Below are 17,143 nucleotides of genomic sequence, written 5' to 3'. Positions count from 1 at the left end.
CAGCAGCGGTACCCGACAATTTCTAACAGACAGAATAGAGCTTCACACATAGATTAGATAGATAGAAACATGTCAGTCACATATATAATAAGTACAGTGACAGTGTTGCTAACTGTACTTGTCATTTAGTGTAAAGGATTTATTTAAAAATATAATAGTGTTTTCATGCACCGTCTCTTTAAAAAAGCCGGCCGGCAATTCAGCATCTGTACCCGACAATTTAGAATAGAAGGAATAGAGAATCATACATAGATTAGATAGATAGAAACATGTCAGTCACATATATAATAAGTACAGTGACAGTGTTGATTACTGTACTTGTCATTTAGTGTTAAAATAAAGGATTTATGTAAAAAAAAATTGGCGTGGGGTTCCCCTTAATTTTAGTCTCTAGCGGAGGTTAAGCAGACGGCTGGGGCAGATGTTTGAAGCCTGGGAAGGGGGTAATACCCACGGAGCTTCCCAGGCTACTAATATGAGCCCCCAGCTGAATACCTAGCCTTTATTAGCTATTAAAATGGGGGACCCCCAAAAAAATGACGTGGGTTATCCCCTATTTAATAGCTAGCAAAGGCTAGGCAGACAGCTGGGGGCTGATATTAATAGCCCAGGAAGGGTGCCATGAATATTGGCCCCCTCCCAGGCTAGAAACACCAGCCGTTAGCCGCCCCAGAAATGGCGCATCCATAGGATGCACCAACTCTGGCATTTAGCCTCGCTCTTCCACGCTGCCCTGGTGCGGTGGCAGGGGGTAATAGGGTTGGGGTTCATGTCAGCGCCAGCTGCCATGAAGCCCAGGTTAGTAATGATGGGCGTCTATAAGACACCCCCATTACTAACCTACAAAGTGTTAAAAAGAAAAAACACACTACACCCAGAAAAAAATAATTTATTTGAAATAAAACACACAATTTTATTTAATTCTTAGTTTACTAAAAATAAATAGTTACCTGTCCACGTTCCTGCGCTGATCTCCCATGCACAGCTGTCACATCTGGAGATGGTGACAGCTGTGCATGGCTGCTGTAAGCTCACACTGCCGGGAACACGTCCGCTCCCGGCAGCGGGAGCCACTGACTGAGGTCACCGGAGTGCATTCAGGCAGCGCAGCTCCGGAGACCTCCTTTACGGCACTGCTGTACTGTGGGAATTTCTCACGATACAGCAGGGCCGTAAAGGAGCTAACCGGAGCAGCACTGCCTGAACTCCGGTGAACCCGCTTATGCAATGACGGGGCTGCTTTACGGCCCCATCATTCTAGCGGCGGCAGCGGTTCAGAGCGGTCACATTCTATGTGGCTGCTCTAAACTGGAGATCATCGTGGGACACTCGTGGACTACTACGGAGGGGTAAGGATAAGATTGTGGTTTATTATTTTATATTTTATTACAGGAGATCGATGGCTTCGGGGAATTAGGTGTCTAGGTGAGTATAGGTGTAGTTTTTTATTTTTTACTTTATTTTAGTTGGCGATCGGCGGGGACAGGTAATGTATGAACTAATTTATTGTAGGCAACCACTGGCCACCAATGACATGTATTTAAAATGTATTGGGGACACAGTAGGGAAATTTAAATAGCAGGATCAGGCTGATGGGAACTACTGCTCCCATCGAGCTGATCCTGCTGGCACGAGTGGACGGGGGACAGACATAGGCCGATGGGAGTAGTAGTGTCACATCGGCCTATGTCTGCCTGCACGCACACACCCGCAGACATCGCACAGACACCGCACACACTCGCAGACATCGCACAGACACCGCACACACTCGCAGACATCGCACAGACACCGCACACACTCGCAGACATCGCACAGACACCGCAGACATTGCACAGACACCGCACACACCCGCAGACATCGCACACACCCGCAGACATCGCACAGACACCCCGCACACACTCGCACACACACGCACAGACACCCACACGCACCAATCATGACGGGCTGATGGTCTGGGAGGTGAGGCTGACCTGTGCGGCCGTGGGAAAGTTCATGTGAGTTCATGCAATGCAGTCAAGCATGAACTCACATGAACCCTCCGAGGGCACCGCGGCTTCTTCAAATGAACAGCTGATCAGCATCACCTGATACCTCAGCTGTTCATTTGAAATAACCGGCGGGAAAGCGCAGCACAGAACGGGAAAGCCGGCGGTGAAGTCTTTTCACTGCCGGCTTCCCCGCCCGGGTCCTTCGCTCCCCGCTCCTTGGTGCTGTGCTCCCCGCCCGGTCCTAACTTACGATCGGGATGGGAGGTGGCGAGGGGAGCGGAGGATCGGGGTGGGAGGCTGCGGGGAAGCAGTATGGGGCTGTGTAATTGTTTAAAAGCCGGCGGCTTTTTACCGCCCGCCGGCTTTTAAACGATCAGGAGAATTCTCCCACGCTGGGATGGCATTCTGATGACAGGCTGGATCTCAGCTGAGCGCTGCCATCCAGCTTGTCATACTTCAGAGACACTGCAGAGCGCAGGCATTATGGGAACTTCCGATTCCGGTATTCGATATTGTAAAAGTATCGGAATTAAGTATCGGAATTCCGATACCGCGAATATCGGCCGATACCCGATATTTCAGTATCGGAATGCTCAACACTAGTGTCAACATATCCTCGGATATGGAATCCACTATTTCAATCAAGCGTTGTCTCAGGTAACTTCTTTCTGCTACAGGATCTGATCAACCTGAGCCGACATATCACTAAAGCAGAGGAGTCCATATTGGAGGATATGCTGGCACACGTCTGGACAGAAGTGGACGACGTAGGATATGCTGGCACACGTCTGGATAGAAGTGGACGACCACCCAGACATTTACCGTGTCACCTATGGAAATCACTTTGAACATTTGTAGTGTATAGGTAAAACTTTGATAGATAATGGGTCTTTTCATATCGATAAATTTGTGTTATGTTCTCTCAGTTGTGAATACCAAAGTCTATCATTTTTAAGCACTCGGTCTATTCTCTTGGTAGTGAATCAGTTGGATCACCCTGTACATACAGTAGATCTGTATTTTTACCAAGTTACAAGACTTCAAGATTGATATAAGTAGATGTAATTCTATTTAAAAGGAACATTACAGAACACTGTTAGAAAAACAACTAAGCATAATAAAGAATAGTAAATACAGTTTGTGGCATATCCTTTAACCACAGCATTCCTTCGATGTATTCAAGCGGACATAGGTTTTCAGCAAGAGGCTCTTTTGGAAAAGGAAGTGTTCAATAAATTTTCAGTTTGAGTAAACAGTTCTGTTCTCACAAAAGTGAGGATGTCCTTCCCTTCCTGAATTATAGTAAATGTCTAGGTGTAATGTATAGAGTTTATGATAGTATTTTTACTGAATAGCTGAGAAATATACTGTATTTTTCGGACTATAAGACGCACTTTTAAAGCATGAAAAAAATCTTACTAAAAAGTGTGTGTGCATCTTATAGACCAGAAGCATCTTCCCGTGGAGAAGAACTCAGACACAGTGTCATTCCCAATCACCAAGAGAATTGGTGGGTCTCCTCCTGTCCGACACTGATCTCTGTGGTTGATCTATTTATGTATGTGTACATACAGTTAGGTCCATATATATTTGGACAGAGACAACATTTTTCTAATTTTGGTTCTAGACATTACCACAATGAATTTTAAACAAAACAATTCAGATGCAGTTGAAGCTCAGATTTTCAGCTTTCATTTGAGAGTATCCACATTAAAATTGGATGAAGGGTTTTGGAGTTTCAGCTCCTTAACATGTGCCACCCTGTTTTTAAAGGGACCAAAAGTAATTGGACAGATTAAATAATTGTAAATAAAATGTTCATTTCTATTACGGTACTTTGTTGAAAACCCTTTGTTGGCAATGACTGCCTGAAGTGTTGAACTCATGGACATCACCAGACGCTGTGTTTCCTCCTTTTTGATGCTCTGCCAGGCCTTCACTGAGGTGGTTTTCAGTTGCTGTTTGTTTGTGGGCCTTTCTGTCTGAAGTTTAGTCTTTAACAAGTGAAATGCATGCTCAATTGGGTTGAGATCAGGTGACTGACTTGGCCATTCAAGAATATTCCACTTCTTTGCTTTAATAAACTCCTGGGTTGCTTTGGCTTTATGTTTTGGGTCATTGTCCATCTGTAGTATGAAACGACGACCAATCAGTTTGGCTGCATTTGGCTGGATCTGAGCCCACAGTATGGCTCTGAATACATCAGAATTCATTCGGCTGCTTCTGTCCTGTGTCACATCATCAATAAACACTAGTGACCCAGTGCCACTGGCAGCCATGCATGCCCAAGCCATCACACTGCCTCTGCCGTGTTTTACAGATGATGTGGTATGCTTTGGATCATGAGCTGTACCACGCCTTCGCCATACTTTCTCTTTCCATCATTCTGGTAGAGATTGATCTTGGTTTTATCTGTCCAAAGAATGTTCTTCCAGAACTGTGCTGGCTTTTTTAGATGTTTTTTAGCAAAGTCCAGTCTAGCATATTTATTCTTGATGCTTATGAGTGGCTTGCACCGTGCAGTGAACCCTCTGTATTTACTCTCATGCAGTCTTCTCTTTATGGTAGATTTGGATATTGATACGCCTCCCTCTCGGAGAGAGTATTGTTCACTTGGTTGGCTGTTGTGAAGGGGTTTCTCTTCACCATGGAGATTATTCTGCGATCATCCACCACTGTTGTCTTCCGTAGGCGCCCAGGTCTTTTTGCATTGATGAGTTCACCAGTGCTTTCTTTCTTTCTTAGAATGTACCAAACTGTAGATTTTGCCACTCCTAATATTGTAGCAATTTCTCGGATGGGTTTTTTCTGTTTTTGCAGCTTAAGGATGGCTTGTTTCACCTGCATGGAGAGCTCCTTTGACCGCATGTTTACTTCACAGCAAAACCTTCCAAATGCAAGCACCACACCTCAAATCAACTCCAGGCCTTTTATCTGCTTAATTGAGAATGACATAACGAAGGGATTGCCCCCACCTGTCCATGAAATAGCCTTGGAGTCAATTGTCCAATTACTTTTGGTCCCTTTAAAAACAGGGTGGCACATGTTAAGGAGCTGAAACTCCTAAACCCTTCATCCAATTTTAATGTGGATACCCGCAAATGAAAGCTGAAAGTCTGAACTTCAACTGCATCTGAATTGTTTTGTTTAAAATTCATTGTGGTAATGTCTAGAACCAAAATTAGAAAAATGTTGTCTCTGTCCAAATATATATGGACCTAACTGTATATGTGCATGTGGCAGATCTGTGTGTATATAACTGTGCATGTAACAGAGCTGTGTATATAACTGTGCAAGTAGCACAGCTATGTGTGTATATAAAAGTGCATGAGGCAGAGCTGTGTGTGCGTGTGTGTGTGTGTGTATATAAATGTGCTTGTAGCAGAGCTGTGTGTATATAAATGTGCTTGTAGCAGAGCTGTGTGTATATAGATGTGCATGAAGCAGAGCTGTGTGTGTATATAATGTGCATGTAGTAGAGCTGTGTGTGTATATAAATGTGCATGTAGTAGAGCTGTGTGTGTATATAAATGTGCTTGTAGCAGAGCTGTGTGTATATAAATGTGCATTTAGCAGAGCTGTGTGTTGATGTAGCAGAATTGTTTTTATATAGCAAAGCTGAGTGTGCGTTTACTGCACATCTAGCAGTGCTGGGTATATGTTTGTGCCAAGAGTGTGCATATTGTACATGCTATAAAATTAAGTGTATAATACACTAACTGCAGGGAATTCTACCTCGGTGCGTTAATGTTACTGATATTGACCCCTCCACTTTAAACCACCATGGAAGTTTTAAATATTCTGAATAAAGTTTTTCTTTTTTTTTCTGCTGTCAAAACCTGGGATGTGTCTGATGGTAAGGTGCGTCTAATAATATGGTATTTATATATATTCATAGTAATATATGCTAAAATCAAAGTGCTGTGATTTTTTTATAGAGCTGTTTTTGCGATCGTTGGATGATATGCATCATTTCCTCTCAATGACTGATCTCCACCATCCCCAGTCACATTGCCACATTGCAATACAGCGCTGTAAGTATAAACATCTGCAGTCCACGTTAGCATCTCAAGAATATTAAGACTGCAAGTACAGAGCCTGAAACAACTAGGAGAATGTGTACAGGCAATTGAAAAGACTTTCACACAGAATTTCGGATCATTGGTAAAATCCGCTCCTGACAAAATAAAAAATTGAACAGAGTGGTGAAGGCATCATTCTATTGCCCGCCTGGCTCTCCCAAGATATGCAAACATTTTCTTTCTTGCTAAAAGCTGCAGCAAAGTTGATCTGCCTGTTTTTGAGATGTGATACCATGTAATCAGCTTCATCCAAAGTAGTGGGATAACAGGATATACCGTACATACAGTGCAGCATCACAGAAAATATCACAGAAAACAGAATCTCACTTCCAGACAAAATCTGGATTTAGTAGTACTAACACAATATCATGAGACTATTAAGTGATAAGACAGATAAGGTAAAGGTGCTTCTCATTTCCTTTCAATGCTCCTTACTGTCAGAAGATGGGTATTACAGAAACTGGGATCCTTTGCTACAAATGACTTTCACAGAGGTCATCATCACAAGCAAACTACAGGGTGGACCATTTATATGGATACACCTAAATTAAATGGGAATGGTTGGTGATATAAACTTCTTGTTTGTGACACATTAGTATATGGGCGGGGGAAAAATTTTCCAGATGAGTGTTGACCATAGTGGCCATTTTGAAGTCGGCCATTTTGGATCCAACTTTATTTTTTCCAATGGGAAGAGGGTCATGTGACAAATCAAACTTATTGAGAATTTCATAAGAAAAACAATGGTGTGCTTGGTTTTAATGTAACTTTATTCTTTCATGAGTCTTTTACACGTTTATGACCACTAAAATATGTTAAAAGTGCTGCCCATTGTGTTGGATTGTCAATGCAACCCTCTTCTCCCACTCTTGACACACTGATAGCAACACCGCAGAAGAAATGCTAGCACAGGCTTCCAGTATCCGTTGTTTCAGATGCTGCACATCTTGTATCTCAACAGCATAGACAATTGCCTTCAGGTGACCCCAAATATAAAAGTCTAAGGGGGTCAGATCGGGAGACCTTGGTGGCCATTAAACTGGCCCATGACGACCAATCCACTTTACAGGAAACTTTCATGTAGGAATGCTCGGACCTGACACCCATAATGTGGTGGTGCACCATCTTGTTGGAAAAACTCAGGGAATGTGCCATCTTCAGTGCATAAAGAGGGCAACACATCATCATGTAGCAATTTCAGATATCCAGTGGCATTGAGGTTTCCACTGATGAAGAATGGCCCCACTATCTTTGTACCCCATATACCACACCATACCATCAAGATACGAGATGTGCAGCATCTGAAACAACAGATACTGGAAGTGGACAGTTTGATTTCACAGAAGTTTGATTTACTTGGAGTTATATTCTATTGTATAAGTGTTCCCTTTATTTTTTTTAGCAATGTACATTCTGAGGTCTGCAGGGGAGTGCAGGCAGATGAGATCAACTGTTGTTTAAGTGTTCCCTTTATTTTTTTGAGCAGTGTACTATGCCTGATGAAGAGACTTGAGTAGTTCGAAAGCTTTCAATTTGTTACCATCTTTTCAGTTAGCCATTAAAAGGTCTCTGAGGACTCTCAAAACGTAATATTTTTCAATAAATGAGAAACATTCCAGAAGACTTATCATATTGCTTTTCTTAGGGTATGTTCACACAGTGCTTTTTTGCAGTATTTTTTTCCTGCAGGAAAATGACATGGTCTTGGCAGGAAAAATGCTGTGTACATTAATCACACTTTTCATACTTTTTTCACTTTTTTTTCCATATATTTTTTATGCGTTCAATTGAAAGGGCAAAAAAACACAGCCATAACACTGAACGTATTGACATGCTGCAGTTTAAAAAAAATACACTGCAGCTCAAAAAGCATGGGAAAAAAGCAGCAATAATACCACATGTGAACATACTCTAATTGTATTTTGGAGTGTGGATTCGCAAAACTGTACAAACAATATTTTATATATGACAATAATACCTGAAATGTATTTAATACTTTAAAAAGTGACTGACCAGAACACGATCTCCAAGGCGCAGATCCTTGTCCCCCTTCTTCACAGATCCACTGTCCGAAAGGTTAGATCCTGACTCATTTCCTGTTTTCATGGCGCTGTTTAGCACACTTTCCCGTAAGGGCACAATTCGGGTGGTCAGAGGTGGCGTGGCAGTTCCAGAATGTAAAGACAAGTTCTGAGTTGTCAAAGACTCCACTGAATGAGAATCGCTCCCTGTACCATCAGGCTGTCGGGTCAACTTAGAAGGCCTGGTAAATATTCCTTGTAATGGTTGACACTCAAAATAACGTACTCCACCTACAGATCCATCATTTTTCCCAACAAGATCATCCAAGACAACCCCTGCCCATTGACCTGGAGCAAACTGTGTTTCTCCTAGATACTGTACAACTCCAGACTTTATTCCATTGACCCACACACGTTCACCAACTACAAAGTCTCCCAGAAACTCATCCCCTACTTCAGTGATCTTGGAACTTGATTTTTCAGCACCCACTGATGAAGTAGAACCTTGTTTATGCAAAGGTGAGCCTGAAAAACAAAGAACGTTTATGTATTAAATACATAAAATTGAATTTGTTTTCTATAATTACACAATGAATAAACTTAATTGGACACAATTCCGGGTATAGCAACTATAAAAAATCTTTTACAATGTGGTGTGAAATCCTGTTGACACATTCCCTTTAATACAATGATAATGATCATTGTATAAAGGTGAAAATGAGTATTGCCCTGACCTCAACAAGTCATTACATCACTTGCATTATTCTTCAGGATGTCAGGACACCAACTGAGGTGACAATAATTTTACCTCAGAAAGGTCTCAACATGGAGTCTAAATGCCTAATTTTATGATTGACTTCTTCCTTAAGGCCACATTCACACATTCAGTATTATACATCAGTATTTGTAAGCCAAAATCAGGAACAATCAGAGGTAAAGTACAGGGTGGGCCATTTATATGGATACACCTAAATTAAATGGGAATGATTTGTCATATCAACTTCCTGTTTGTGGCACATTAGTATATGGGAGGGGGAAAACTTTTCCAGATGGGTGGGGACCATGGCGGCCATTTTGAAGTCGGACATTTTGGATTCAACTTTATTTTTTTCAATGGGAAGAGGGTCATGTGATACATCAAACTTATTGAGAATTTCATAAGAAAAACAATAGTGTGCTTGGTTTTAACATAACTTTATTCTTTCATGAGTTTTTTATGTGTCACATGACCCTCTTCCCATTGAAAAAAATAAAGTTGGATCCAAAATGGCCACCATGGTCACCACCCATCTGGAAACATTTTCCCCCTCCCATATACTAATGTGCCACAAACAGGAAGTTGATATCTCCAACCATTCCCATTTAATTTAGGTGTATCCATATAAATGGCCCACCCTGTATAATAGAAAAACGTCACCACTTCTGTATTTATCACCCACTTTTGATCTTGGCTTACAAATAATGATGTAAAATTCTGACCAAATACTGAACATGTGAATGTGGCCTAAGGGGAACTCACTTGGTGTAGGTGCTTTGTGGTGGCCATTGATGTGTTGTTGTGCCTGTGGGGTGGTGTGACATGGAGCCATGGGAGCTCTGCCTTACAGCATGGGTGCTGTGGGGCAACAGATTGCTTCCCCTGCTTGTGCGCTGTTGTCTAAGCGGTGGTTGGCACATTGCCATGTACTTTTTAGGCTAGGGACCCAATAAGAGGTATGCCGAGACATGGCAGTGGGCTTCATTCCGTCTGATCAGAATGTTAAACTAAGATCCCCATGTTCAGTTTTGTAAATATTTGTTTAGCGGCTTTAGATCAATGTATGATTTTTGGATGTGCGTTTTTTTCTACAGCTACCCTTAAAGAGAACAGGACAAAAATGGCCAATATTCACCCTTATTTAATTCCCGCTGCTCCCCTAGGTATTATGCTTTTTGGTGATTATTTTTAAATCTGCCATACGGTTCCAGAGATACAAGCCTTTTCGTTTAGTGGTAATTTTGATGGTCTTTACCAAGGAGTGGTTGCACACAGGGTGATAAAGCAGAGCAACCTAAAGAGGCCCCCCAGAGAATCCTGTGAGCCACACGCCCTTGGTAAAGACCATAAAAACGGGCAATAAATAAAAAGCACCATATCTCAGGAACCGAGAAGTGGACTTGTAGAAAAAAAACAAAACAGAATACTCAGGGGAGAAGTGGGAATAAATTAAGACCTTACTTGATAACAAATCCTCTTCAAAAGTAATGATTCCAAAATATTTATGTACAATTCTCCTTGAAAAAGTAGAATTAATTTAGCTAACCAAATAGTATTTTATTTAATAGGATGAAAACCTGATATCATATTCGGAGGTCTGTTAAAGGGGGTTGTTCTCTTTTACACTTTGTTCTCTTTTTTATTTGTTTTTATACTAAAGCCAGACTAGTGATCAGCTGTCAATCGATCAGCTGTTCTCACAGCTGAATATACATCTATGTAATACATAGACAGACCAGGTGCCCCCATGCGAGACCCTCTGTCAGTATGGACCCCTCTCATTGAAAGCCATGTCTAAAACCGCGACTGTTGTAATTTGTGAAATCAAGTATTATGTAGTACCATTCTAGCTGCCTCCTCATCCTGCTGCTTCTTAGCACTCATCAATACGTTAAACATTACCACGTGACTGCAATAAACGATATGCTTATGAAGCTGAGTAAGCGAGAAGGACACCTATTGTAATGCAGAACATCAGACAAATGGCTCAGAAATGTGCGCTGCTAGCGCGGAAAAGCGTTTCTGTGACTGTTACCATGACAACTGAAAGAATTTAATCCAAGGTCTATAACAAAAAAGGTATTCATTAAGAGCACACGTTGTCTAATGCAGTCAAATACTAGAGCAAACAAGGCTTCACTCTCTAGGAATGGTATAATACATATAGAAATGTGTGTACTGAAATAACTAAATGTCATGTCAGTGAAATCAGAAATACTAAATGTGGGATTTTCTTTCTTGTAACTGAACTGTGATATTCGTGAAGTTAATTTTAATATAAGAAGAAATAACCGATAAGAAAATTCACATTTCTTCTTGCCAGAATTAATTCTGTGTATCTACTACAATGCAATACTTCTTTAAAGGGAACCTGTCATGTTAAACATTCTGTCTGATCACATTAGGGAACAAAACGAGCTGTCACCATATATAGTTTGGTGGAAATACAGTATAAAGTTGTATTTCATTCATTCAAATGACTGCTCTTTTTATGCCCAGGAGTCCAGTGGGCGGTCCCATCCCTGTAGGATTCTGCACACAGACAGTGTTGGTGGGACCACTCACCGGTCTACTAAGCATAGATAAAGCTGGGATGGATTGAAATGCAGAAAATGCTAATTTTGCTAAATATTTTCCACCAAAATAATCCCCTTCTTTATACCATACTACCCCAAAGTAGGACGGCATATACAACACACAACAGGACAGTTTCCCTTTAATACAACTTCAGGTAAGATTGACTAAAAATAGCAGGACTAAGAGACAGTCCTTAGTTGTCAAGGAAACTGCGCCTGCAAGAGTCTCCATCCCCCATGATGAATTAACTTAGAAAATGAAAAAGTACTAAGCGCCACAAAATCTGTTTCTAAATTCTCATCTGTTTCTTTCCATTATCTCGTACAGGCTGAGAAGAGGCGGGGAATAGCTATCCCGTTTTACAGACCTGGGTGGATTAGACACAATGGCAGTCCTGTTAAGGCCTCCATATTCATTAGACTAATGTGGACGATCTGTTTATTCTCAGGGAGATAAGCCACCGCCTGAGGAGTCTGTAAGCCGCCCTCTCATAGAGAACATAGAGGAGCATACCGAGCGCTTCCGTGTATGGGGAGCCTGAGGAGACATATATTCCCCAATATGGTATATGACCCTAATAAAATATAGAAATGGGATTCTAATCCAGATAACACCTTTAAATACCTAAGGACTCCAATGAAACTAAGGAACATTCATCAGCAAAAGTGAACTCAAAGTTTTAATACATCCTTGGCTAGATAACCATTGTCTTGGTCTGAGTATGATCTGTCCAAACATCAGATCGCACTCGGACCTATGTTATTCAATAAGGCCGTACACATGTCAGTTGGCATCTGACTGCAGTCCAATTTTCATGGACAGACTGAATGGAAAAGATCAAGAAACTTTTTTTTTATTATTCACATCTGAGAAAATCAGATCCCAGTCTGATTAGCATAATCAACCTGATTCTCTTGGATGGATAAGATACGGTCGTGTAACCCCAGCTTTATGGTGTTTGATCTCATTAATGATTACTTCTCCACTGCTGCTCCAGTGCTGACTCCCCGCTGCTCCCTGCAGTCTTTGTTAACATGGCTGCCTCAGTGACATCACGTCTGCATCTGATCTCTCAGCCCAGGGGTCTTGTGCCATTTTTCTTGATAAAAACAGTTAACCTAGTGATCGGCTGCAGTGCTGATGCCACCACGGAAACTATGTCAACCAATAGCAGCAGTCAACAGTGGACGGTACTTTTTGATTTTTGCTATTTTAAAATGGATGAAGACTTTAAAGGAGTTGTCCACTACTTTCACATTGATGCCCTATCCGTAGAATAGGGCATCAATGTATGATCGGCCGGGGTCCCGCACGCGGCACCCCCGCTGATCAGCTGTTATCGGTACCGGCGGCGGCCACCGTCTGGAAGTTCTTACCTGCGGTGCTTGGCCGTCAAGTTGTAGTGGCCGGCGCTTGTTACTGCACATCCACCTCCTATTCAATTGAAAGGGAGGCGGATGTGCAGTACCCCGCAGCGGCCACTACAGATGGACGGCCAAGCACCGCAGGTAAGGATTTCCGGTCTGCGGCCGCCGGCACCGATAACAGCTGATTGGCGGATAGGGCATCAATGTGAAAGTAGTGGACAACCCCTCTAAGCAATTTAAGTTTAGACCTTTTAGAACTGGACAACCCCTTTAAAATCAGGCCACTTTGCCACTTACTCAAATTCTTCCACACAATTATTGGCAACGTTGTAATCAGACTTACTATTTCTATTTGAATATTGTGCATTGACTCAAATCAAAAGGAATACAATTTTTTGGAGTACGTTTGTATGTTGTGGCATTACAGTCTGGCCTTCTGGACATTTGGGCACCAAAGCTTATCCCCGGCCAAATGAGATCTGCTCATTAGGTGGCAAAGTGTCATTCATAACTCTCATTGCTCCAAAAGGCACTGGCACTGTGTATAGTAACATCAGGTTGGTGTGTGGTTGAGTGACCATAGTAACATGCCTTGTAAAGGTGCAAACCCATGTTTGTGTTAACCCCTTCTACTGCTAATGAATAACTGTGCAGTCTAGGCCTTAGAAATCAACAAGTCTATATTTAGACAAGTACATACTATGCATATATATGTAAAAGAAATTTTATTTTTAAATAACTACATAGTTGCAAAAAAATAGAAACTATAGCCTAATGGATCCTGAACTCCATCAGAGTTACCATATATAATGCTATACAAAGCAATTCATATGGGTAAACAGTCCTCCAAGTTTCATCTGAAGAATCCACGACCAGAAAATGATGACCAAGTTCTACCAGTGACACAGAATTCCATCCGAGAACAAAAAGAAGCCATTCATTCATTGTGAGGCTTTGTTGCGGAGCCAAATGCTAGCGTCAGCTCAGCACTTCTTCAACACAAAACTCACATCCGCAATGGTTCTGTTGTATTACAGACCATAATCTTAATGCACAAACACATTACTGGTCACCTTTATATTTAATGTGGCAGCTGCTATCTCTAGCAATTATTTACAATGTATGACAGCGCTCAAACCAAATCAAGCTGCATTCATCACATTAATTCCCATGGATTTCTTTATGGCTGGTTTCGGGGTCCAGGCTAAGAATATTTTTTTACCAAGAATGCTCTTGATTTGTTGATTTCAATATGTGAATGGAGGAGGGTTGCACTAGTGGGAATTCCACAGAAGAATGTCACTCCCAAACCACACAGTTTATTCTTGCCTCCTCTCAGATCATTCTGGTGTTTTTATTGGCCAGTGTACTGTCCCTTACTACTTATTTTCTAATTAAAATAGCCCCAACTAATTTTAATCCGAGAGTCACAAATGTACAGATATTGTAGTAGATTTATTGAAACTGTCTAATTTTTAGAAAGTGCAAACTTAGACTGGAAAGTTTCCTATGCTTGATAATAAACATGTTGCATCTTTAGATTGTCTAGTCTAAGTCTACACCACCTATTATTTAGCTTACTTTGTGCCAAAATGTTGTCGCTTTTGCTCATTTTTTGAAGTACAACATCATAATTAGACCACACCCTTCGCACAAAGCCATATCAACTTTCCACGAAGCCATGCTCCTTGCCAGACTGAAAAAAGAACGTGTCTGAATTGAAAAAATGTCATGCAAGACATGTAGGACATTTTTTTGGGCATATTTAGAATAGCAAATCTTCCCCAATGGCTCAGCTTTATCAAGGTTCTGTCCAGGTATACAATATGGGCTGATTAATTAAGCATCAGTTTTCTGCCATTAACAAGTCTCACATTTTTGCACAATTCAGAGCTGCACAAAACAATTGTGACTTATGGCGTTTTTATATACCACTATGCAACACTAACTTTTTCAAAAGTTGTCAGGGCTTAGCAGTTAGGCGTGGTCAGTATAACTTACGCCACAAAAGCACACTTCTGATGTTGGCGCACAGCAGCCGAAAGTTGTGCCAAATTCATTAAGAGGCACTGGCGTACAGTGAGCCAGGGGGGCCCTCTGGACATCAGCGTCAGCAATGATGGAGAAGGGAGCGCCAGCAGACACTACCTCCCCCTACCTCCCCCATCATTCTTTCTCGGCATGTGATGTGTCAGAGCAGCCGGTGCGATGACATCATGACAGTGCGCCAGCTGCTCTGAGATGTGCAGCGCTTCACACCACAAGCTCAGGAGACCGAAGCATCATGTGAAACGACGAGGAGAGGTGAGCATTATATATATATATATATATTTTTTAATCAGTGACTGGTGGCAATAATAGAGTATGGAGGACCATGGGGAGTGCATTATATTGTATGGAGGACCATGAGGGTGCATTATATTGTATGGAGGACCAAGGAGAAAACATTATATTGTATGGAGGACAATGGGGAGTGCATTATATTGTATGGAGGACCATGGGGGTGCTTTATGTTGTATGTAGGACCATGATGGGGATCATTATATTGTATGGAGGACCATGGGGAGTGCATTATATTATATGGAGGACCATGGGGAGTGCATTATACTGTATGGAGGACCATGGGGAGTGCATTATATTATATGGAGGACCATGGGGAGTGCATTATATTGTATGGAGGACTATGGGGGGGTGCATTATATTATATTCTATAGAGGACCATGGGGGGGGCATTATATTGTATGGATGACCATGGTGGGTGCATTATATTGTATGGAGGGCCATGGGGGTGCATTAAATTGTATGGAGGACCATGGGGAGTGCATTATATAATATGAGGGACCATGGGGAAGGCATTATATTGTATGGAGGACCATGGGGAGTGCATTATATTATATGGAGGACCATGGGGAGTGCATTATATTGTATGGAGGACTATGGGGAGTGCATTATATTCTATAGAGGACCATGGAGGTGCATTATATTGTATGGAGGACCATGGTGGATACATTATACTGTACGGAGGACCATGGAGAGTGCATTATATTCTATGGAGGACCATGGGGAGTGCATTATATTCCATGGAGGACCATGGGGATTGCATTATACTATATGGAGGATTATGGGGGCGCATTAAACTATATGGAGGATTATGGAGGGGCCATTATAATATTTGGAGGGTTATGTGGGGGTCATTATACCGTATGCAAGCAATTATACAGTGTGAAGGTTTGTGTGGGGTCCATCATACTGTGTGAGGGCCATTATACTGTTTGGAGGGCTTGTGCGGGTCATTATACAGTGTGGGGCCATTATACTGTATGTAGGCCCATTATACTGCATGGTGAGCTGTGTGTGGGTCACAGTTGGGGGATCATACTGTGTTGGGTCCACCATACTTTGCCTATAGAGTTGAGGTGGGGTACAGTAGGGTTATGATATTGTGCATGTGGAGGAATTCACCATGGGAGTATCATACTGTGTTCGGGGGGCATTTTGCTGGAATTATATATATATATATATATATATATATATATATATATATATACAGTACAGACCAAAAGTTTGGACATACCTTCTCATTTAAAGATTTTTCTGTATTTTCATGACTATGAAAATTGTACATTCACACTGAAGGCATCAAAACTATGAATTAACTCATGTGGAATTATGTACTTAACAAAAAAGTGTGAAACAACTGAAAATATGTCTTATATTCTAGGTTCCTCAAAGTAGACACATTTTGCTTTGATGACTGCTTTGCACACTCTTGGCATTCTCTTGATGAGCTTCAAGAGGTAGTCACCGGAAATGGTCTTCCAACAATTTTGAAGGAGTTCTCAGAGATGCTTAGCACTTGTTGGCCCTTTTGCCTTCACTTTGCGGTCCAGCTCACCCCAAACCATCTCGATTGGGTTCAGGTCTGGTGACTGTGGAGGCCAGGTCATCTGGCGTAGCACCCCATCACTCTCCTTCTTGGTCAAATAGCCCTTACACAGCCTGGAGGTGTGTTTGGGGTCATTGTCCTGTTGAAAAATAAATGATGGTCAAACTAAACGCAAATCGAATGGAATAGCATGCCGCTGCAAGATGCTGTGGTAGTCATGCTGGTTCAGTATGCCTTCAATTTTGAATAAATCCCCAACAGTGTCACCAGCAAAGCACCCCCACACCATCACACCTCCTCCTCCATGCTTCACGGTGGGAACCAGGCATGTAGAGTCCATCCGTTCACCTTTTCTGCGTCGCACAAAGACACGGTGGTTGGAACCAAAGAACTCAAATTTGGACTCATCAGACCAAAGCACAGATTTCCACTGGTCTAATGTCCATTCCTTGTGTTCTTTAGCTC

The 17,143-nt window shown here is 41.8% G+C and overlaps 1 protein-coding gene across 4 annotated transcripts in view; it reads right to left on the bottom strand.

Annotated features, from left to right (window-relative positions):
* CLIP2 (CAP-Gly domain containing linker protein 2) overlaps window positions 1-17,143 on the bottom strand; it is a 132,305-nt gene that overhangs the window by 58,492 nt on the left and 56,670 nt on the right. For all 4 annotated transcript variants that reach the window (XM_073665162.1, XM_073665161.1, XM_073665164.1 and 1 more), the window contains exon 3: window positions 8,084-8,616. In XM_073665162.1, coding sequence (XP_073521263.1) covers window positions 8,084-8,616 — 533 coding nt within the window. The remainder of the gene's footprint in view (window positions 1-8,083; window positions 8,617-17,143) is intronic.

Source organism: Phyllobates terribilis, unplaced genomic scaffold (assembly GCF_046119375.1).
Source record: "Phyllobates terribilis strain yellow unplaced genomic scaffold, ASM4611937v1 Scaffold_2__4_contigs__length_985480577, whole genome shotgun sequence".
NCBI classification, from domain to species: Eukaryota; Metazoa; Chordata; class Amphibia; order Anura; family Dendrobatidae; genus Phyllobates; species Phyllobates terribilis.
Note: the sequence above shows the minus strand (reverse complement) of the source record. Positions and strands in the feature narration are given on the sequence as shown.